The following is a 25,070-nucleotide window of genomic DNA, read 5'->3' on the forward strand; positions in this document are numbered from 1 at the left end:
ACTATGTTAAGGGAGACTATGGTGAACTGGTTTAAGGCAAGAAAACTAGAGTGAGGATAGAAAGGTTGGAGATAGGAATAATAACAGAAAAAGAATATTAAAACTTAGGTTGAGATTTCTGGAAGCTAAACTTACAAGGTAGTTGATAACAGAAGGACCAATTTGGGTCATGAGTTAATATTTGATAAGAGCTCAGTAAGAGTTCTAATTCCAAGTGTAGCACTTTAAAGCTTCGATTCTCAGGCTATTTTTATAGACAGAAAGCCAAAAACTGTACTTACAATAAATAAATTTTTAGTTGGTCCATCATGCTGGGAAATGTTTCTAATCATTTTCATCAGCAATGGGTCCTTGAACTTCAGAGCCCTCTTCATGAGCATTTTCAGCCCATTTCCTAGTAACAAAAATAAAACTCCCCTAATAAAATTAAGGGTCATTTAAATTTAATGATTTTTAATTTATAGTTCTCAAAGAAAACCCCAGTTTACACACAGAAAATGCATAAATCTTGGGTACAAAATTGGTTAATTTTAATAAATGTACGTCCCTATGAATTCATATCCAGAGTAAGATACAGAATATTTCCATTTAGTCCAGAAAGTTCCCTTGTGCCCCTTCCCAGTCAAACTTATCCCCCAAATACAATTACTCTTCTTTTCTCCTCCTTTTCCTCTTCCTCCTCTTCCTCTTTTCCTTATTTTTGCTTTTTAAACACAGATTAGCTTTGCTTCTTCTAGAATTTCACATAAATGGAAACACACAGTATGTATTCTTTTGTGTATGAAAATATGTACCACAAATTTTAAAAATGTAAATACCTTTTGACCAAGAAAAACTGTACACCTAGGAATTTATTCTAAGAATATAAAATGGAGATGTGAGGATTCAGAGAAAGGAAAATTGCTGCAGCATTGCTTGTAACAGAAAAGGAGCGGCAATACACTATCCAAACTAGCAGATTAAACTATGGGAAATCCCTTAATGGATTATTTTGCAGCGATTAGCAATTGTATTTTATAAAAGCATTCAGTCACATGAAAATGATAGTCAGATATTATTAACTTAAAAAAAGCTTAAAAAAAAGTCACCATATATTTTTAAATTAACTATATGCAAAAGCAATGTATCAAAGTTTTATCTGATTATCTTTGGATAGTGAGGGTAAAATTTTAATTTTTTTTCCTATTTGCTCATTTGTACTTTTTATAATGAACATGCATACTTTTCAAATAAGAAAAAGCTATTGAGCAGACTCTAAAATATCCTAATCCACAAGTCATTTTATGTAGGTATTAGAAAAATGAATACCTAATACATTTGTATTGTAACATCTTACACTGTAACAGATTGCTTTGCAAATAAAAAGTTTTGTTTTATATAGAAAATGTTTTTAAAAATGAAATTTCAATTTGGGGTAACTGATTAAATGGTTTGTAAACTATTACTGAAGGGTAAGTATGTTTTACTCATGATGTAAGAATTTTCTGAGTGTTTTTAAGGATTATATTTAAGGATTATACCTATAATTTAAAAAACTATCTGAAAATAGGATTTACGTATTTACTTTAATTATTAATTCCTAGGTTATCTATTAAGCTCAAAGGCACTAACCTTCACAGATAAGCTGTACATTCCTTTTATTAGCAGCAAGATTAATGCAGAAAGAAATGAGTTCCAAGTCTATTCGTTCATCTGAACATTCAAAGAGCATCTTCATTAACTAGCAAGAAGCACAGGACAAATTTTACTCAAAAAAACCCCCCAAAACACACAAAAAACAGAAGCAATATTTTATTACAATGTGTTATCTTAGTTTGTATGTTGGAAATAATATAATTACATTTTCAACATAGAAATGGTAGACTTTATTGAATAACAGAATAAATAAATGCTTAATGGATTATTAGATGATCAGCAATAAATGTAAATATCCAAGGACAGTGGAGAATATAGGATAAATATTAGATAAAACCTTTGCATTTAAGGAATTTAAAATACTGTATGGAAGTAGAACATTCTGAGCAAAGAAAATAGCTTGTGCAGAGGTTACATGGCGGGAGAAACGTCATTCTTTTCAAGAACTGGAACAAGTCAAGTATGGTTGGAAATAGGGTAAGAAAATGTGGCAAAACCATCCAAAGGGCTAGAGGAAAAGTCCAGGTAAGATGTTGGCTGCCTGGATTAGGTAGGGCAGTGGGGATATAGATAATAAGGATGCATCAGAGATATATGCAGGAAAGAGAGTCAAACTGGGATTTAATAACTGGCTAGACTATGGCAAAGATGAAATAATCTTAATTTATTGGATATACATTTAACAGATTGTGCTACCTATCTATATATTAACTGTCAATTAAAATTAAACTACAAATTAATAAAAATGTAGGTGATAATCCTTTAATGTAAATACATAATAGTACGTTTTTCATACTCTAATTAAACACCTACTATAGATTCTTCCAAACTTCTACTTTTTAATATAAAGCTATATTGATATAAGCTTTTTTATAATAACAAAAATCTATTTGTTATATCAAAGCAATGCTTAGTAAGGCAAAATATCTGTTGCTATTTATTTGAAATTAACCTCGTACTATGAAATTTGCCCTTAAAAATGGTATTACAGGTGATTTGTTAGAAGCTGAGGTTTTGCTTTGCTTTGCTTTTGTAATTTCCATGTTAAGTCCCGTGGTATAATAATCAGGAGCTAGCTTTTTAAAAAATAGTGCATGGTTTGAAATCTTATCCAATCCCCACAACTGAAAATCATGAGAAATCAGGACCAAATGAGAATGAAATATATCATGATATAGAATTAGCTTTTCATAATAAGAAAGAGAAACAATTCAATTTTAATTAAAGCATTTACATTTTAAAATAATACTTTAGTTAAAACTCCCCATGCAACATTATGTCTTTAATTTGATTGCTACTCATAGCACTTCAAAAGTAAGTGTAATTACTGACAACTAGGAAATATTAAAACTAGATTTGCTCTGTTTTAACTATGTCCATTGTCATCTTTTACTAATTTAACAGGAAGGCACTAAAAGGACTTCAGTCTGTGCAGTGAAGAGGCAATAGTGTTCAATCAGACAAGTCCCATATTGAGTATCAGATACCAAAGACCCAGGACTGAAATCACTGTGTCTAGACTCTCTGGCACCTGACTTCACTTATTTACCAGTGACCAGAGGCCAACCCCCACAGCTCTCTGTATTCACATACACCTCTACCACCCCCACCCCCCTACCCAAACATCTTTGAATGATTATGGCAGAACTCTGCATGCCTCAGGAATCTCTTCTGACTGGCTACTCCCTAACTCTGCTGTTTGAAGTGATGCTCTGGTTTCTGAACTTCAGCAGATAATGGCAGGCAGGAGCAAAGGGGGCTGTCAGAAAGGACGTTTACCAGCATTCAGCTAAAAAGAAGCATGTAGATCAAAGAGGGGCCAAATAGGACAACTGTGGTGGAAAACATGTGGATTACTATGAAGATTCTTGCACACTGTTCTAGGGTAAAATATTAAATAACACCATGACATCATTACCTAAACATGTACTTTGATTGGCCATTCTATTACCAATAAATACTTTTATAAGCATCTGGATGGCATTTGCACCTATTTAAACAAAACATGCATCTTAGAGGTCTAAATAACAATGAACTGTTAATGTGTACTTTTAACTATTATTAGAATACAACCATTAACTCCTGGTTATCCCCAAGTATGCTTACCTAAAACAATTCACCCACTGAGGCCATTAAGATCATATATAAAGACTTGCTTTGGCCCCCAAATTTTACACAATAGTGGCTTAACAGAGGAAAAAAATTAGAATATATTGGATAATTAGAGGCAATAAAGTAAAGGAGAAGCAAAGCAACATAACATTGGGAGAGATTATGAGGCATGTTTAATTTATAATCACCTACTCTGAATGTTAAATAATTTACAAAAGCAAACACTAATCTAATTATAGGTTTACATTAGAGCATGTCACAATCTGTTTCCACGGAAGTCCAGCTCATTAAGACTGAGAAATCAATAGAATCATGTTTTTCCCCCAAGAAATCATAATCATGCACCACATACAACCTCATTAGGTTAATTTAATTTATGAAATGCTATTCCATGAGCACAATGTTAAGACATTGTTTATTTGGACTAATAAAATTCTGATGAAGAAATTTTTGGAAGCATAGGTTTATCATATAAAACACATATAAGGAAAGGAGTATTTAAATTGGACTCTGAGTGGTTCCAAAATAATGAAAAAGATCTGATATTTTACTAATGGCACCTTATTTTTGTACAGTGTTTTACAGTTTATAAAGCTCCTCTACATATATACATATATCTCATGCAGTCAAAGAATATGACCATACCTCACATTCTTTTTGATCACTGAAATAAGCATGAATGACAACTGAACCACTGTTTTTCTACTTTCAAAGTTATTTTAGGCTTCTCATTTGAAAAATTCATCTGCAACACTTGACAATCTTATTAAACAAAAATTAATATGCATAATTTCAAAGTGAACAGAGTATTACATTAACTCTAATATATTCAAAACCTCAAATATGGCTTTATTTAATAAGTAGGTTAACCAGCTGCCGTCACAAATGAATTTGAAGCTTTGCTAGTAATCACTTCAAGTAGCCATTACTTCTGAAAGAAGTATCTTTTTAATTCCTGCAGAAAGCTTGAAAATTTCAATTTAATCCCAGGGTTTTTTCCCCCCCATGTTTCTTTTATTTTACAATGTACTTCTTACAGTATACTTTATAATTGGCACTGGGTGTCAATTAAATCATGTCAACTTTTCCTTAAATATGTCAAAATCGAGCCTTATAAACTAGAAGTTATAGGTGGATAGCACTTTAGGAACAAATATATTCTAGAGTATCACTTGGTTTCTTAAATAAGGCCTCATACTAAAAACTTTCAGGATGTTTACATCATAATTTGTTAATACATCCTCACTTTTGTTACCAGGGCTGAGCTTTTAAAAAGGAAATACAATAAACAAAAAACCAAAAACATCGACCACTGAGTTTTGGAAAATTTTGTTCATGAAATACAGACCATAAATGTTCTGAAAACCCCCTTGCAGAAATGTTTGAAGTTAGAAAATTATCTGGCAAGAAAACAAGCATGAATATTGTCCTTGAAAAATCTACAGACAAAATCTTCAACTGCAATAATAACAATGTCTCAAAAGTAACCTAAGTAGGCTCTTGTTTCTGATTATTTATTTAAAATAACGTTTAATATTTTATATTTGAGACTATACATTCCAAAAGAGAAGGGTAACTCCTAATTTAGGATTCAACAAAATAAGTTTTTCTTCCCTTTTTAGTTTACATTTATTTCTCTTTAATGTTATTCTCTTTAAACCTAATCTGGATAAAAACAGTCAATCTCAGCAATTCTTTTATCCCTGCTTACCAATTCACATCCTGTAGGCAATGAAGTTCCTACAATCCTAAACGAGATTGGAAAAGGAACATCCTTTGCAACCGCAAAGCAAAAATCTTTGGAACATATGGAGTGAGACTGTAGTAAATCACCTGTAATCCCCCTTTGACATGGCTACTCTTTTACTGAAAACTTGTTTGACAAAGAGTTTGATTACACTTTACATGGACTATAGTCTGACATGCGTTATCTCTATAAGAAGCCTTGTCTTGTTAAGATAAAATATACTGTATATTCTTTGAATGACATCTATTTTCTATAAACAAGCAAGTTTTTTAATTACATGGAAAGTGTTAAAATTCTAGAATAGCAAATTCAATTTTTAGAACTGCCTTGTTAATTTGGGATGACTAGAAGGACGGTCAAAAGAATTAACAGAAAGAAAAAGTATGGTCTATTTTTTACTACATATTCATTATTTGTCAAATAATATATACTTAATAACTTACATTAGGCTAATAAGGAATTGCCTAGTCATCTTAAAAGATTTAATTAATGACTTACTATTCATATTCTTCTAAAGTGTCTTTCAAAGTGTCATTTTTATTGTATATTATACATCCTACAATTTTGCTTTTTGTAATTTAGAAAGCCATTTTATAAAAAATAATCTAATATTAAAAATCAGCCCAACTAGTATTCCAATCATCATATAGTATTCAAATGAGTAGAGCTCTGTAAATAATAAAGATTAATGGCACATTAGTGATTCTATGAATATAAATTCCCTAAAAGTTAAATCGTATCTGTATAGAATCTTTACCCTGATAACATAGTCCATGAAAAAAAAATCACTAAACTCCTTCAAGACAAACAGACCTAACATATGAAATATATCAAGCAACTGAGTTATAACAAAAATTTTTCTCGAGAATAGTGCTATAAAAATAAAAGAATTTTGATGATGTATTTTCCCATCTGAGAATGCAAAGCATTTAGAACCATCTGCCACAAACAAAATTAAAGGGCAAATGACAGAGTTGGGAAATGTCTGTAATATGACAAAGAGTTAAAATATTTATTTATATATACAGATCTTATTTAGTAATCCTAAAATATTGACATGCCAATGTAAAAATTAGCAAGGGACATATGAATGATTTATAACATAATAGGGATAACAAATATATGAAAAAAATGTTCAACCTCACCAATATTCATAGAAATGCAAATAAAAAGAAATAGAGACACTCCACTATAGTATCCAGTGTTGTTAACAGTGAAATGTTAGTTGGAAATATCTCATGTCTTCTTAGAAGGTAATTTGGCCAGATTGTGTCAAATACACAAACGTTCATACCTTTGGATCTAGTAATTCTACTTTCAGGAATTTAAACTAAAGAGAAAGTCAGAGATGTGGATAAGCTTTTACATACTGTGATATATACTTCACATTATTTCATTTGCTTACATATGTTTACTTGTAACAGTTTTTATGTGATAAACTAGAAAAAACTAAACATAATTTAATGTTTAAATTATGGTACATTTATGCAATACAATATTATATGACTATTAGAAATAATTTCTGAAGAATGTTCAATGACATGGGAGAGTAGTTCATAATCTATTAAGTAAATAAAGCAATATATAACTACATATGGCATATAATCTCAATACATTATTTTTTAATTATGTAGAAGAAAATGTACCAAAATGTTAAATGGTTATCTCTGGGTTTGGGATAACAGAACGTTATCTTCATTTTTATACTGTTCTGTACTTTCCAGATTTTGTATAACAAATTTATATTACTTTTCAAGATGGATTTTTTAAAGGAAAAAGCTATCTGGCAAATCAAGAGAAGAAAATGAAAAACATACTTTTTGAATGCCTTTTTAAAAAAACACTTAAGCCACTTACCTGTGGTATACAGTCAGTATATGCAAACATTGATTTAAAGCGGTCATCCATACTTATGTGGTAAAGAACACACATTGCTATTTGTTTGTAGTTTTCATTGCCTAGAAATAAGAAATCATGGATATGGTGAGATTTTATATTATGCATGCCTTGCATGGGATGACCATAAGCAAATTAATTTTTTTGTACAACACACTAAATTACTGCATTAAAACTTTTAAACTCCTAAATCAAAAAATTTCTTATATAACCCTAAATTTAGAAATTATTTTGAGCTCCTCATTTCAGTTCCAAAGTTTGGAGCACACTATCTGTGAAAAATCACTAATTTCCAGGAATATATGTATTTTGCAAGGTGTTTTTTTGGAAAAAAATTAACCACCAGCCCACCATAAAGTAGATTTAACCATTGGCCTCCCTATCCTTACTGTTTTATCAAAATATATGATTAATACATTTTACTGACAGTAATGTTTTAGAAGCAGTAAACATAGTAACAATGTATTAGAAATTGTAAACAAAGAAGTATTTTTAATTCCTATGAATCAGACACTAGAAAAATAACATAAATGATAGAAGAATTAGAATAGTATTTGCAACATTACAAAAAATATGTGACTACAAAATGCTAAAGGGTATAAACTAAGCGTAGTCTAAGGATTGTCTCAGAACTTCTAAGGTAAGATTACTCTAGTTTTATACACCTTGAAACAGAAAAAAGAAAAGTGAATAATGTATCTTAGATCTGTAGATATATCTTAGATTCTTGTACTCCTCCTACAAGCTTTCTGACAGACCATATTTCAAGGACCTATTTATGATCTCAAAGTCAGTGGCTAGACTAGAAAGAGTGAGAAAAGTTGTTTAGCCAAAAAATTTCTTTTTGAAAATTTTGGGCTATGAGAAGTCCTTGGAGATATCTGAAGTTTAAAAAAAAAAAATCTAGCATATAAGTAAATGTAGCTGATAAATAATATATCAAGAAAATTTTAAATATATTTTAACACAGAGGATAAATTCAGCACCTTTATCCTTGTGTCTACCATAGTAAAAAAATTTCTAAATACTTAAGAGTTTTTTCAAAAAACTATTTTATGTTCTTACCTAATTTTTTTCAGATATTAGGCACATCTTTAAAAGGTGGCTAGAAATTCTTAGAGGACAAACTTTGGTATTCTCACAGGCTTAGTATAGCACATGGAAGTTTCTCAATAAATATCTGCTGATTGATTCAGTTTTTAGTATTTAAAAAACATGGTGACAATAGTTAACAATACTGTATTGTATATTTGAAAATTGCTAACAGAGTAATCTTAAAAGTTCCCACCACCAGAAAAAAAAGCAAAGTAATTATGTGAGGTGATAGATGTGGTAACTAACCTTAGAGTGGTAACCTTATAGTTAACTAACCTTATATATTTTATAATATACACATATATCAAATCATTATACCTTAAACTTATATTCTGCTATATGTCAATTAGATCTCAAGAAAGCTGGAAAAAAACCAATGTTATATTTTTAAAAATCAGAGGCTAAAACTAAAAAAGCAAGCACATTTAGTCAAGGACAGAAATTACTGGTTCTACAAGATCTTCATATTTGACACAGAAGTGTTTTAAGTGAAAGTTTCCAGGGGTCTTTTGCAAGTAAACGGAAAAAATATAGTGACGCTTTCTCTAGCCTCTTGTTTTCCTGCAGCTGATATGTTAGATAACAATATCTCATGTGGTAAGGAAGAACAATGTGCATCTTCAAAGCAATCTGTCAAATAAATGTTTTCATCCCTATGTTTCAGATGAGGAACCCAACACTTAGAGAAAAATAAATACTTGCTACACAGCCTTGTAAGCAGTTGAGCAGGTATTTAAACACAGGCCTCTCTGATCTCCACATCTTCACCAGAGGTCAAGTTATATACACCAGAGGTATATTATAATATATCTCAAATAATTTTCTATCTAAGGTGAAACAGTCTTTCAAGTAAGATATTATGATCAGATATAAAAGACTGACATACACTGACATATGATAGACTAAAACACATTTTTAAAACAGAATTTTTTAAAATAAAGACTTTTGCATCTTCTAAAATCGGCTAAAGCCTATTTCCTATGGCTTTCAGTATCAGTGTAAAAAAGAATCATTGGGATTAAAAAAAAACAATAAAACCTAGCATATGTTTGTCAGATGAATACATATTAGTAAACATTTTCATTTTAACTAAAAATATCTATGAATTCACTAACTCAACCACTTGTACAATAACATATGCAGGAACTGTATTTTATATGTGAAATAATAAATACTTATTTTATCTGATATTTTATGCCTTCTTCTCTATAGCATTATACTTTATAAACAATTTGCAGAATAAAATGTCCAGGTCAAAGCATTTTGAGCAAATGTCAGTCTCTTCTATTATCTCAAAAACTTCACTACACAATCTATGGAGAAAAGAGAAGTGGAATTAGATAAGCTCTAAAGATAATGACTACAGACTTAGATAAAAAGTTAAGGTATAATACAGGAGAAAGTAAAATTCAACAGTCATACGATGAAGACTAGTTAAGTCAGACACACAAGTTAGCTATAGGAAACACAGGATTCTGTAGGAAATACTAAGTATTTTGAGGTGAGGGTTTTATTTGGAGGAAAATGTACTGTAAAAATTGTGAAATTACTTCAAAAACAAGAGAAGTAGAGACTAACTGGGTGTTCCCAACCGCAATGTTCTGTTCTTGGGATCAGAGCAATCTAAATAGAAAAGACTTGTAGATTTTAATAAATCACATTGTTACACTACTGAAGGCATTCATTTATATTATTCTAATATAAAACACACTTGCTAGGAAAACAGACCTTCGCATAGGCTTTCATGACATGTAAGTTAAAAATGAAAAATCCAATTTTATTCCCCAGAAGGAAAGTATCCCTTAGGGTTTGATCAGTTTATACTTCACAGTGTTTAGGTTTTTCCAGGTACTGAGATGTTTAAAAATTTCTTCAAGTAAAGTCCCATAGCAAACTCATATTCTGGAGACAAGACTCTTTTCCCCTGATATTCCAGTTTCTTTCTATATGTGGTTCAGCTGTGGGTAGGTTCTAGTCCTACTTAGTTTTTACAAAATATTATTTGAAGATATTTTCCTCTATGTAGTAAATTCACTGAAAAGTAGGATTCCAAGTCACACAACTTACTAAGTCAATGGTAAAAGAAACAAGTCAATAATCAATACAAAGGATTTTTAATATCAAAATAAATCATCAAACATGTTAAAATTCAACGTGGAACTAGGAATATTAATTAATATGCTACTCTATGTTTGAGGAGAGTCTGTGTCTACTGCTGGTGTCAATGAAAAGATTCTAAAATGTAATGTTCTAAAGTGGTACAGCAATTCATGTAAGGTGAGAGGAAAGAAAGATTTGCTTGTAAGAGATCTGTACTCCATAAAAAAATAACAAGGAAGGTGCTCTAGAGCTAATTATACATCTATATATCTATCACTTCCAAAGGGTAACTCCAGATAAGGGGTATGTGATAAAACAGAAAGACTGTAGAAGAATCCTAAAATTGTAATAATTTCTAAAAAGTAGATGAATAAACATGCAAGAAAAGTCCTACTCATGGCCAAAGGTGAGAGCTCCTTGCAGTTCTCCCATACCTTCCTAATTCTTCTTTATCTATGATCTTCTGTTAAAAAAATCTCTGAATGTGTCCCCAGTCCCCTACAATCTTTACCTAAAATGATTATCGTGCCCCAAAATGTGCTAAATACTAAAGGACTGAAGGAAACAGAAGCTCTAGGAATACAGGGCTTTCCTACAAGATTGGTGAATAGCCAATATTTTTGTAACCACAATTCTCTGAGAGAACGGAAAAGAGAAAAGATTAAGCAAAAAGTGATATTGTTCCTGTCATATGTTAAGTATATATTTTCTCATTTAACTCTTATAACAACTGAAGCGGTAGGTATTATCTTTGATTTGGAGATGAAGCAATGACATTCATTAAGGTTATGAATTCTCTGAAAGGAAACATAGCTGTGAATCTGAGATTCAAATCTAAGTCTGACTACAAAGCCTAAGTGCATGTATCCTCTACTAAGCCTTCCAGGAGGCAGCAGAAATGGTGAAATAATGCCAAATAAACATAAATTGTTACCATCATTCCTTAGTGGCACAGTACAGGAAGGAAATGCACTTAGAAGGGACTCTAAACGATCTTGGAGAAAAAGGTGGGACGATGGTAGGAGAAGGGAAGAGAGGAGATGAAATGCAGAAAAACAATTAGTTATTTATCAGAGGACCTGTGCCCAGATGCAGTAGGTTCCAAGGGATGAAGGAAGATCCTGAGAGGGACAAAATGCACTATCCCCCAAGCAGTTTGCCCCCAATCGATCTCACTCTCACTAAATTGCACAAGAACTGCTATCAAGTGGTGTTCAATATTATGAGGAAAAAAAAGTGCTAGAAGCTTAAAAGTTTGAGTAGAGTGGTAAATAGAGGCAGTATAACATTGTGGTTAAAAGCTCAGGCTCTGGAGGCAGACTGCTTGGGTTCAGTTTGTGGCCTGCCACTTACGAGCATAAATGACCTGCGTGTTAGTGAAACTCTCTATGCTTCGGTTTCTTCACCTATGAAATCGGGATAGCAACTGTGACTATCTCAGAGTTGTTACAGTGAGGACTAGGTGAGAGAATCCCGGTAAAGCCATTAGTACTGAGTCCGACACGCAATAACTGGATTCAATAAACATCATTTCTTACTATCATTATGTTGACAAAAACATTTTTCTGTTTTACCAACAGAACAATATTATCACTGTTCCCTTAACATACATGTTGTCTTTGTGCTCTTCTATCCTCAAGGTTTGACTGTAGTTAGAGGTAAGCAGGTTTACGAGGCAGCCAAGACTTCTCCGAGATAAGTTAGACAGGGTTCACAGGTCTGTTCTGAGCCTGTGGCCGAGCCACTTGTCCTCCAGCTTAGTTACTTTCCTATAAAGCCCTGCTATACCCCAAGTATGGGCTTAGGAGAGTCACCTCATACATACCTCAAGGCTCCACTCAGTGACTGTACCTGGTAAGAACCTGCATCATTCTCTTGTTCTCATAGGGTTATAAATCCCTTAATCAGAATGAAGCTTGAGGAAAGAAAGTAATCAAAGCATAGATGATTGTCACTGGTAAGTGTTCCTCCACCACCACTACCACAAATACATTGTGAACCTCTCTTGCTTCCTTCATGCTTCCCTGTCTGTAACAGAACTTAATTTCACTCTTAGAGTGGGGAATGGTTATGGAGGTGATGAGCTACAAGAAAATGAAAGGACTCAGAGAAGCCTGAGAACATAGAAGACAAACCTCACAGTTAGCTACACACGTCATGTATCTTTAAGTAGCATGTCCCAGGCAAATAAAACATACAGGCATTTCCTCACTTGCTAGGGCTGAAGCACAACAAAAGAAATTGGAATATGACTAGTACTACACCAGAAGTATTGTTTTTTCCCTTGAGGAAAGCATGAAAGGAGGTGATGATAGGTCTAAGGGACTATAACTCTGTACTCAGAGCTCTATATAACCCAGTTGCTGATATGGCTTCTAGATTTTATCTGGGTAAAGGTTCCCTAGAATTCAATCAACTGATTTAAAAATACCTATAAAATTGATTTTCTTCTCATTTTGTATTTATTTATGGAATGAAAACAGATCTAAACTGATATTTTTCCTTTTATTAAGAAAAAAAGGTATAAACATTTTATAAGTGGTCTTGTTACCATACGGTACCTTGGTGATCCTAATTAACATCTTATTGTTACAAATCATGTATTTCCATTCTCCACTAAAGAGCTGCAATATATAAATGAAGATTATAGTACATAAACCACAGGTATCTTATTCAATGAATCATAAAGGATTATATAAGTAATTAATTGCTTGGTAAAAATGCAGCCTTAACTTCATGGCATTCAGCAGATACCTGACAGCCACAGCAAAAAGACAAAGTACTGCAGAAGAAAAGTGAATACCTGGAGGGAGAAGATGTCTGGAAATAACCTGAATTCATCTTTTTAAACACAGCTGCACAGAAAGTAGAGGCTTCCTGGCAGCCAACATTTACTATTACTTAAAGGCTAATTTAAAGATCACACAGCAATAAACAGCCATTAAGAGAGATTAAATGGTTCAAGTAAAATTAAGAGCTTATTTTTTATTATAAGCTAATAATCTTCTTCATTCATTGGAAGAAAAGATATCTGAGTTCTCAAAAACTAAATCTCAAAAAAAAATCTTGCATACCCTAGAAGAGTTGGGGCTGGGTGGTATAAGTTTCCCATAAGAATTCATAATTAAGAACCATAAACTCCAGCTAGCCAGCTGATTCCTCCACATCCTACAAATGGCAGACATTTCAAAAGGGCTCCTTTAAGACTTATAGACATCAATTATTCCCTAACGGCAACCCAAGTTAAAACAGGCTGCCAATCGTCGGTATGCTGGCATAGCACCAAAGGCTCTATGAATTTTGAGCAGAGCAGTGAAAAGACTGAATATTTTGAGAACTAGGTCCTTAATGACTAGAGGTGGATTAGTCAGATCTGTTCAAGTAATAAGGCCCGGGTGGAAAAAAAATGGTCTAGTCATTATGATTCCTTTGGTATTTATGGTAATAAACATGAATCATGATGAACTCACTGGCTATTAAATGCAGAGGTCATAAGTACTTTGATAGGATTTCCACAGGAATTCACCGTTAATTAGCTGGATCATTATTTGGAAGTGTTACTGAATTATCTTAGCAGTTGTGCAGCCATTCACCCCAAAATTGGTCATTCCCAGCTGAGGGCAGTTAATGCCGTAACAAACTGGTCATTAACTCCAACAACTGATTTTGTGGGAATTACTGCACTTATAAAGTAGATTCAAGATTTTTTTTTCCTTTTTAAAGAAATTTGCAGCTGTAGTTCAGCTGGAGCAGCTGAAGGAGAAAAAAAGTCAGCTCTCTGGGCTGCTCTCACGATCGATTTTCTGCCAATTAAAGGGCAAAAGCATGCTGATGGGTTTTGAATTTTAAAATGTCTTCAGTTTTTTTCATTTCTGAAGTGATTAGTAAAAACACCATTTAGCTACTAATTTTGTAAGACACTTGGGATTTTCCATTCAAAGTTCAATCAAGCAGAAATATGAGTTCTGAACACCAGAACTCAAAGCCAAATTTCCGCTTCTGCAGTAGACCCAGCCCAACACTTTGTAAAAACAGAGTGAGAACACAAGTTATGGGCCACATTATTAGCCAGATTCTCATTCCCTTCTGCACTGCATGTCTTCGTTCAAAGTAAAAAACTCCCTTTGAAGTCACAAAGGGGTCCATGAAAAGATAAGAGAAGTGGGAATATAAGCACCCCTGTATTAGAATAGAGCAGCATTAGGGTGATAAATTACCCCTAGAAAGTCCATGTGAATACAACACACTTCAAAAATCAGTGTCTTAAAATTTACTACAGAGTTGGAGTCCTTAAAGCTCTATCAATATAGAAAATGCTAAAGGCAAAACTACCAATTAAAAGATAATTTCAACAATCACTGAACACACATATTGACTATATTGACATATGTTAAAAATACAATGCAAGTATATTAGATGAGCTTTTGCACATATTTCCATATCATTTTATGTTTAACTTACTAGAGCACCCACTGCAGACACATACCCAGTATGATCAGACAGACGGCCTTAGTTAAAACTTGAATTTGGAGAGACCAATTTTCAAGATTGCAACTACACTAGATAGTCTTCTGTTTTAGGACAGATTTGTTCAGTTAAGTCTAACAGAGATTTGAAATGAATATATAAAAGCCAAGAGTTTTGTAACCAGGAACTGAAAGAGGGGAAAATGACAGAATTTATAGGTTACAATGATCAGTATGTAAACAAGTGTAACAATAGTTTTGCAATACAATGGTTTGTGGATAATTGGACTTTTGTGTACAATTATTTAAAAACTGTAAGAAACTGAAATTGTAAATCTACCATTAAGCTCAACAGCTCTGTCACGTTAAGAGGTATTCATTAAATAAGTAATCTAAAATCCAGCACTTTTGATACATTTTCACTATTTTTTGGTATGTACAACTGTACATTTTGCCACATAGCTTATTTTTCAAATATTTTCAATGTTTCAATTAGTTTATTACCTTGACTACAGTATTCTTTTATTATATCCAGAGCATGCCAACAAGAACTTATTTATAATATACCCTACAAAATATGCATACTTGTGGTACAAATGATAAGGACCAAAATAAAACCCTTAACAACGGCTGTTTTCTAGCCTACAGGTCCATATCATTGACTTAATGTGCTTTGGTCAACTTTTACCATCTAGAAACGGAGATACCTCAGGCAATATTCACACACAGAGTATTGGAACCAGCTGGTGATAGAAGAATCCTAAGAAAAAAGGCTTCTTGATTTAATTGGGAAAACAGGAGGAAGCATAAATTTTACTGCCATTAATAACTTCAAGCAATCTTGATATGACTCTACCTCACCCTGACGGCTAGACATGTGCTTTCTGTTAAAGTGTTTGCCACATCTGACCCCTATTGTTTGCTCACTTGATCAGGTAAGAAAATGTAGGTTTATTTATAGGATAAATGAGGCCTATTAAAATCGAGAAACAGTGCAGTAGTCTTTGAGGGGCTGCGTACTGAAATAGACGTGTGAAATTCCATAACAGTTTTGTAATAAATAGGCCAAATGAAGTTATTTTAAAAAAATCTACTTCAAGTGTCTTAAAGAAACCATCATAAAGGCAACTTAGTTTTTTTAAATGGAAAATACCTCCTAATTGGAAAATGGTCCGACCATTTCTAATTTTTAATAAGTCAGAAAAGGTCATTTACAAAATATTATTCTCTTTAGAAAATAAAGACAAGCTTTATTTCTTTCATTTTAGATACTTTTAAAGTTGTAAATTAAGTCATATTACTATATAATGAGAAAAATAAATTTAACATTGTAGAGGAATTTCAAAGGTGTTCAGAAATTAACTTTTTCAGTTTTCTTTTAAGGACATGTGACAGATGGTCAAAGAAAATAATCCTTAGTTTTTAATGATCAAAGTTTAAAGTCCAACAGTATCTGCTCTGGTGATCTCCAAAAATAAGGGAAATCAGACTTGTCTCAACTGGAAGAAATCAAATATTTATCACTTAACTCTTGACCTGGTCTGACTCCCTCCATGCTGATAAAATCTTTCTACAGCCTTGGAAAATGCCCTGAAACCCAGATTACCTAATGTAATCTAGGTCAAGATGGATCAGGTGCCAATTTTACTCTCAAAACTCACAGAACGTAGAAACATTTATATCCATTTGGAACACCTTGGGAACTCTAATTTATATTCCACTGAAGAGAATACGGACTAACATTTGGATCCATTTTGAAATGATTCATGCGGAATTGTGAAACAGACATGACAACGTGCTATTGAATCTAGGAATCCTAATTTTTCTGCCATAACCAATAAAATTAGTTTCAGCACAAACAAGTCATGCAAATTAGTATAGATTCACAACCCTCAAATTTAGAATAATCAAAATTTAGAGATAGGAATTTGAATCAAGGTTTAAATTATAGATCAAACTTTGATACTAGTAATATTCAGTGCCATACATATATCACTGACCAGCGTGGCTCTGGGGATTAAAGGGCAACTTTAAGAAAGATTTCTGAGTCGGTTAACTTTTTTAGTTAACTTGCACATTTAGATGCATAAATTATATGATAAAGTGACTAATATAAGTTAAGCACTTGTATATTTGAGGAGTTTGATCTTTAGTTATTACAATTACTATAAATATTGAAAAGCTTAGCAATATCTCTATGTAACATCACTAATTCCTTAATTTGGGGGGGAAACATTCTCATCTCTGCTCATAAATGAACTAGGGAAGTATCCCAAAGCATGGTCATTTGTGATGTTGAGTTTAACATATGAACGTTTAAATACTTTAAAAGAACTGTATGCTAACCTAGGACCAAATCTGTCATCTTGTTTATCTGAATAGTGCTTCTCAAACTGTATGTGATGGAGGGCCAGGTTTTTACTTTTCCTCGCAACGTATCAAAGACCAATACTTTCGTAAAGTATAATAAAAATGAAATTAAACAAAAGATATACAAAATAGTGGTGCAAAATTTTTATTACTATGTTCAGCAGATTTTATTATTTGATTAACTTGCTGCAAGTGTCTAAATGCTTATTCTCAATTTCTGGATTTACTCATTACAAACCAAAAACAAGCTGTTTACGAATGTGTACTGGTCTGTGGACTACACTTTGAGCATCACTGTATTAGAAGACTCTTGCCCTGAATTATATAATTCACTAAAGAAATCTATATCATATAATACAAATGAAATTACATTACTGTTTCAATGTTTAAAATGAACCTCCTATAACCAGGCCTAAAAATAGTCAAAACTATGAAGCAAGACTTTTTTCTGTGTTCCTGATCTTTTTCATTTAGCCACTATTAGCTCCTCAAGACTTCCTCTTCCTTTTCTTCCTCCTTATCATAACTAAAATTTGTATAAAGTTTTCTAATTAAGAAATAAGTATATATTAATTCTCATCTGATTTGCACAATAATCCTGAGATGGGTTCTATCCTCGTATTCTCTAAAAGGGACAAAAGGTTCAGTGAAGATCAACTGACTTGCCTAATGTCACTCAGCTAATAAAGAGTGAAGGGAAGCAAGAAGACTCAAGCCCAGCTCTTTTGATGTTCATTCCTTTCACATGTTCCTTTCATATATTAATCTATCCAACCATCCACCAAATAGTTATTGAGAACAATATGCCAGGCATTGCTGTAGGCACTGGGAATATAGATCTGAATGAAACTGATACCACTCTACATTTTTATGGAACTTACAGTCTTTGAAGCCTGGGGCCTGGTGGTGATTGTGGGTGGTGAAGATAATAAACAAGATAATTTGGAAGATATATTGCATGGTGATTAAGTGCCCTTGGAGAAAAATAAAGAAAAAATAGACAGAGAACAACAGAAACCAGGGACTGAAATTTTAAATAGGATAGCCTGGAAGCAAAGCCCAAAACAGGTGAGGAAATGAACCATACAAAAAAGTAGGAAAGGACATTCTAGACAAGAAGGAATAGGAAGTGCAAAAGTCCTGAGGCAGGAATGTGTCTATTGAGTTCAAGAACTAGCAAGGAGGCCAATGTGCCTTTAGCAGAAAGAACAAGAGAGAGAACACTAGAAGATGTAGTTACAGAAGAAAGAAGCCAGGAGAGAACCTATAAATCCTTGTAGGCCATTATAAGGGGGTTTTTCCTCTGAGATGAGAAATCATTAGAAAGTTTTGAGCCGAGAAATGACATAATTTAACTTAAATTTTAATAGGATCTGTGTGCTTCATCAAGAAGATACTGTGAGGCAAGCGTGAAAGCACAAAGACCAGTTAGGATGTGACAGGGAAGAGATGGCTGGGATCAGGGTGGTAGCAGCTATAGTTTGAAGACAAAGATGACTGACCTGACAGATTGGATGTAGGGTCGGAGGAAAGGATCAGTGTCAAAGATAACTTCTCCCGGTTTTGCTCAGTTAACTAAGAAAGAGGAAGTTGCCATTTATGTAGATCTTAAGGAATGAAAACCATGGGTCTAGGGAGGGAGGAGAATTAGGAGCTTAATTCTGAACACGTTAAATCTCAGATACTAATAGCACATCCATGAGATAATGCCTGGAATAAGGAAACCAGAGAAGAAGCTGAAATTATCTATTTATATTGAGGAGTCATCAGTATAGGTACAGTATTTAAATGGAATGGATGAAGTCACCAAGGAAGTTACGTATAGAGAAAAAAAATCTAAGGACTAAGCCCTGGGGATATTCTAATGCATAGAGATTAGGGAGATGAGGTGGAAGCAGAAAAAGAGACTGAGAAGGAGTATGTACCTAGGAGGAAAACCAAAAGAGTACTGTGTCCTGAAAAATCAATGAAAAAAGTTAAAGGAGACAAAAACTATGTCAAATGCTGGGAACTAACCACTGGGTTTAACAATATGGAGGTCACTAGAACTTGACCAGAGTAGTGTGATGGGGTGTGTGTGTGTGTAGGGGCATGTGAAAGTCAGGGAGAGAAAGAGAGGGAGAGATAGGTGGGGGGAGAGGGGGGAGAGAGCGCACAAGAGCAAAAAGCAGAAAGGAAAGAATACGAATGTATATGAAAAGGAAGAGAAATGAGAGACAAGAAATGAAGACAACTCTTAAGAGGCATTCTGCAATAGTGGGAAGAAAAGAAGTGAGATGACAGCTGAAAGGTAAAAGAGTGAAGAGTCAAGAATTTTTATTAAGATGGATGATATAACAAACAGCATATTTGTATGTTGATAGCAAGGATCTAATAGCGGGGGAAAATTAATGATGTGAGACAGAGAGAAGAACTGCTGGAGCAAGAATCCTGAACTGGAGAGAGAGAATGGGGTGGGGTGGGAGCATGACCTACGATAAGAGTAGGGGCAAGTGCATAATAATTGGAGAGAAGCAACGCATAGACAGATGCAAGCAGGAGGGTAAGTGTGGCAACAGAAACCCACCAAAGTTCTCTTTGGATTGCTTCTACTTTGTCAGTGAAATAGAAAGCAAAACAAGGAATGAGCTGAGGATGAGGGTAAGGTGTTGAATTTAGGAGAAGGTAGAGGGATGAAATCCTCACCTGAAAGAGTGGGAAAATGACCAGACAAAGAAAGTGTAGTATGATTGCTGGGCAGCATTAAAGGCCTAGTATTGATTAATTATCCAGAATTTTCTATATGCTGCTGTTCCTTTATGCTCAGGGTCTCCCATCTCTGTCTTCCCATGCCATGTCATAAATCTCCTCTCCCCCTTCACAAAGCACCAAAGAAACTGGTAGTAATAATAATTCTTACTAAGATGTGAGTGGTTGAACACTCAAATGTCAAAAGAGCAAGGCAAGAAATATAACTAAATGTCTAAGCATAAAAGAAAATAAAGATTACTCTAGAGGAATGGGAGTGTTTGGGTCTTTCTAGAAATCCAAATATAAAATTAAGAAAATATATTTTGGTAAAACCAAACATGTCTCCTAGCTAGATTTAACCTGTTAATCTGAGACTCCTGATGTATTGTTCCTAATAGGACTTAAAAGCTTTAAAAGAATGCTATAATTCACTGGTTTTCAGAGTGTGGTCTGAGGTCCCATAAAGGGGATCTGCAAAGTCACACCATTTTTACAACATACTAATTTATTATTTTCATTTTTTCTCTCATTATTTCATAAGAGGCTACATGACATATGATTTCACAAAAGACTGAAGGCTGTATGAGAGCCAGCTGTTGTCTATTATTATCTGATTGTAGAGATTTGCAAAAGTAAAATTATGTCCACTCTTCTCACTAATTTTTGTTTTGTTTTGGAAAAGTTATTTTTCATAAAAATATTTATGTTACCATGTAATAGGTTTGTTATTTTAAAATAAATAAATATGCAAAATTTTCTCAGTTTTACTCTTGAATATTATAAATAGCCATAAGTATAACCCCCCATAAACATAAGTTCTCCGGGGTCCTCGATTATTAAGAATATAAAAAGGTCCTGAGACCAAAAGTTTGAAAACTGACACGTTAGCCATCAAATTCCTACAATCTCCTAATAAACAGGGAACTCACAAAGCAGCAGATAAAGTGAGGAAGGTGGTGACTGCCTGTAATTGACAGGTAGCTACCTAATCTGCCTAACTATTAGGTTGGCTATACCTATGCTATTTTTATTTTAACAAATGCAAAAATTCATGTTTATAGGATGACTTTTATATTTTCTTAAGGTTCATTCCCTTGAGCTTAAATTCCTTTGAAAATCAAGTTAAAAACTGAAAAGCTGACATGAAAACTCAGAACCTTACTCAATTTAAAATACGTATCAATGTCATTCACAAAGGGGAAAAAAAAGTGTTAAATAAACTCAAAATAGTCCCAAAGAGTTCACCGGTGAAATACGGCAGTTTTTAAATTAAAAAATATTTTTTAATTTTAATTATTAAAAATTATGCATTCTGTAGTACATTGTCTTGTGATGTTTGAGCTTTATGTATGAACTGATGTCACAATGAACTAGGATCTTCCAAAGAACACATTTTGGCTGTATATTTATCATTGTTTCTGTGCTAACATCATTCCTAAGCACAACAAACAATACTCAGCTTATGAAACATCTAAGCCAAGGCAACTGAGAGGTGCAAAAACATTATTTGCCTGGTGCATCTGACAGAAAGCTAAGAAAATTCAGTTTTTCAAATTACTTTTGAAACACTATCAGTGCATTTTCTAGGGAACTGAAGAATACACTAAGAAAAGGAATTTCCTTGCCATCTCCCAACCCGGGATATTCTGACATAAGGAAGCACTCTCGAGACTTATCAATGTCAAATGGTTTAAGGAGTTATGACAAGGGAATATATATTTTTTTAATGATGTGATTCCTAGATGAGCCAAAAATCTTTAAACGCTTTAAAAGAAGTTAACTCAGTATCATAAAAAACCTGAATGAACTGTCTAACAATTACATAAGTAAAGCCAAACTTCGTAGGTCCAATTCAATTTACATATAATTTGCTGAAACCATGGGTTGTGACAAGCATCCCAGATGGTAACATAAAGTTACTAAACATAGAGTATGTGTTAAATACAGGGATTAATAGAACTGAAAAGATTATAAACTGATACTGGACCAAGCAGAGATAAACTTAGGATCCTTATGATATCTTAGGAAAATAATATATCAAAAAATGAAATAAGAAATTAATAATTTTGGTGGTATTTAAGAAAATAAAAACAAAGGAATTTAGATATAAGTTTTTATAATCTTTAGATATAACGTTTTCCAAGGACCCAAATAAAATTTTTTGAAATATTTTGGGAGATAATGCCTTCTTTTTCTATGCCTCGGAAAAGATCAAAACTATTCAAACAAATCAATTTCAGGATAAGTCGAGAAAAAATTTTAAATAATGATTTCTAAAATTCCTTATTAATCCCTTTATATGTCCCTGATGTCAAAGGAAAAGCTAAATTCAAAATTCCTAAATGAAATATTCATATAACAATATTAATATAATTTTTGGTTCTATTGAACTATAATTTTTGGTTCTATTCAGAGCTTCACATGGCAAAAGAGCTGAGTTATAACACGACTCCTCAAGTATGCATTTTTTTTCCCAGTTATTTGGCAATTCTCACAACAGCAGGGGTCGCAATATACTAGTTAAATGTTTCAGGATACAAGAGAAGGGGATTAAATGTTCACATAGGACAGCTTTATTAGAGCCTGAAAGATTCATGATTCATTATACTCTAGTTAAAATAATCTATTATTAAGTATAAAAAGATTTTTCGGTTATGGGGTCCCTAAACAATAATAAAGAAAACCCACTTAAAATCTGATAGCATTTCCAGTTGAAACAGCATCTCTTAAAAAATCACTTCTGAAAAGTTCTACCAGATATATAGCTCCACAAAAATGCTTTTGCATCGTTTGCATCTTTCAAAAATTAAGTAATTTCTACATGTATAAATCGGTAATTTTTAATTCAGACAGTCATTTGTTAACTTGAATATATACTAAACAATGAATTTAATTTCTAATGGAAAAAGCAAAGTGACCACTCATATTCTATACTGTATGCTCTTTACTTACTTCTCTGTAACTACAGTGAAGAAAATGTACCGCAAATTCTTTAAATATTCGATTTACAGGTTTTTTTTTCCCTTTCAAAAAAATGTTCAATTTCAGAGAATCATTCCAAATACTAGTCAAAGAGTAATCTAGAAAAATTTAGATTATCTACTGTTCAACACATTAAAAATCTAGCAGAGACTGATATTTCTGAAGATTTGAAGGGAAAGAAGTCTAATCACTTCCTCTAGGTCAGTTAAAGTAAAATTGAAGAATAAAAAAATAGAAAATATAGTGCATTGCACATAGAAATGGTAAATACTGCTTCATGAACATTTTAAAAATTACATATATTAAACAAAATGTATATCACAAAATATAATGCATGTTAATACACACCCATAGATATACACACATATATACACTTACACATATAAATACATCACACACACATGTGAGTACTGGGTTGCAATGTAAAATTTACCTTACTATAGACTGCTGTAAAAGATGTCTGAAAGGCACTGCTCTAGATGAATTATTTCCTATCCCTTTCAAGTCTATGCTTTTTATAATGCCAACTTCTATATAATCGTAATGGCCAAAGATCAGAGATATTAAATATATATTGAATTACTCAATTGAGAAGTTCAGTTTATAGTTTTAGGAGTTAATGATTTAATTTTTCACACAAATAACATATACATTATTAGCAAATGTAAAAATGGTCATTCTATTAACTGCTTATCAGGAAATCATTTGGTATATACACTAAACACAATTTCTTTGAACGAAGCAGAGAGCACAATTGAGCAAAATAGGTTTACAGTCAAAAGAAATGTTACAAGGTCCATGCAATAAATGTTACTAGGAAGAGAACCCTTCCAGCATTAATTTGGAATTTATTTTTAACAAAATATACACTTCAAATAAGTTCAGGTGTTGGTTTCCAAGACCACAAGAGATTAGAAATATATCATTAAAGGAAAGGAAAACTGCTGCCATAGAATTGCTGCTGGTGCAGAAGAAATGAGAAGTGACCACCAAGAACAAGAGGGGAAAACAGAAAAACTGTACATAAAAATTAAAAATACATGGCATCCTGGGGTCATTTAGCAAGGGGAAATACTTGAGCACAGTATTACTTACAGCCCTGTATAATAAGTTATCTTTAGAATTACAAATTTGAACCAATGGTAACAAAAACAATCATAGCTAATATTACATAGCACTTGAACACGGGCACTCTTGACTCCAAAGCCTATGGTTTTAACCACTACTGCTTCTCAATAAAAAATTAAATCATATTTATGTGTTAAAAAGTAAATTAAAGAAAATATTTAAGAAAAGAAACATGTAATTAATTTTTAAATACAAAAAGATTAAATACCCTTAATAGTGTAAGCCTGGAAAACTTATCAAAAAACACCCATTTCTGTGTATCAGTTGTTTGTGTTCTATGTAGTTTTATAATAATTTCACATATAATGTGTATTTACAAATATTTACTGCATTATCTCATTTAACCCTTCCCTAATAATCTGTACCATTATTATCTACATACTGGAGATGAGAAAACTGACGCATGGTTAAGTAATTTGTGCAATATCACATAGTAACTGATGAAGCCAATATTCATACAGTCTGACTCCAGAATTCTGGCTTTTAATCTATGTGCTCTGTGCTACCACAGTTGTGGGGTATACTACATAGGGTAATATCTGCTTACTGTCTCAGCATGTACTTTTTAAGAGATTCTGGTAATCCTTGAAACCCACTTAAAACTCAGAAAAATTGAAAAATACCTTTCAGGATCATTAGGCTGCTTGCTCACCAATGGTCCACTACTAATCTCCAAGTAAGCATTTGCCTACCCTGTTAAAGATGTACATGGCTATGTAATTTGCTTTATCAATGGAAATGTAAACAAAAATGATATTTGTCATTTCAGAGAGGAAGCCTTTAAGAGAAGCTTGCAATTCTTCATTTTC

General features: G+C 32.8%; 1 protein-coding gene across 2 annotated transcripts in view; it reads right to left on the minus strand.

Moving 5' to 3' along the window:
- The window catches only part of KIFAP3 (kinesin associated protein 3), a 127,996-nt gene that overhangs the window by 52,225 nt on the left and 50,701 nt on the right, over nt 1–25,070 (minus strand). For both annotated transcript variants that reach the window (XM_010953853.3, XM_010953851.3), the window contains exons 11-13: nt 7,352–7,452; nt 1,612–1,720; nt 282–394 (exon numbers count right to left, since the gene is read on the minus strand). In XM_010953853.3, coding sequence (XP_010952155.1) covers nt 282–394; nt 1,612–1,720; nt 7,352–7,452 — 323 coding nt within the window. The remainder of the gene's footprint in view (nt 1–281; nt 395–1,611; nt 1,721–7,351; nt 7,453–25,070) is intronic.

This window comes from Camelus bactrianus, chromosome 21 (assembly GCF_048773025.1).
Source record: "Camelus bactrianus isolate YW-2024 breed Bactrian camel chromosome 21, ASM4877302v1, whole genome shotgun sequence".
Classification (NCBI taxonomy): Eukaryota; Metazoa; Chordata; class Mammalia; order Artiodactyla; family Camelidae; genus Camelus; species Camelus bactrianus.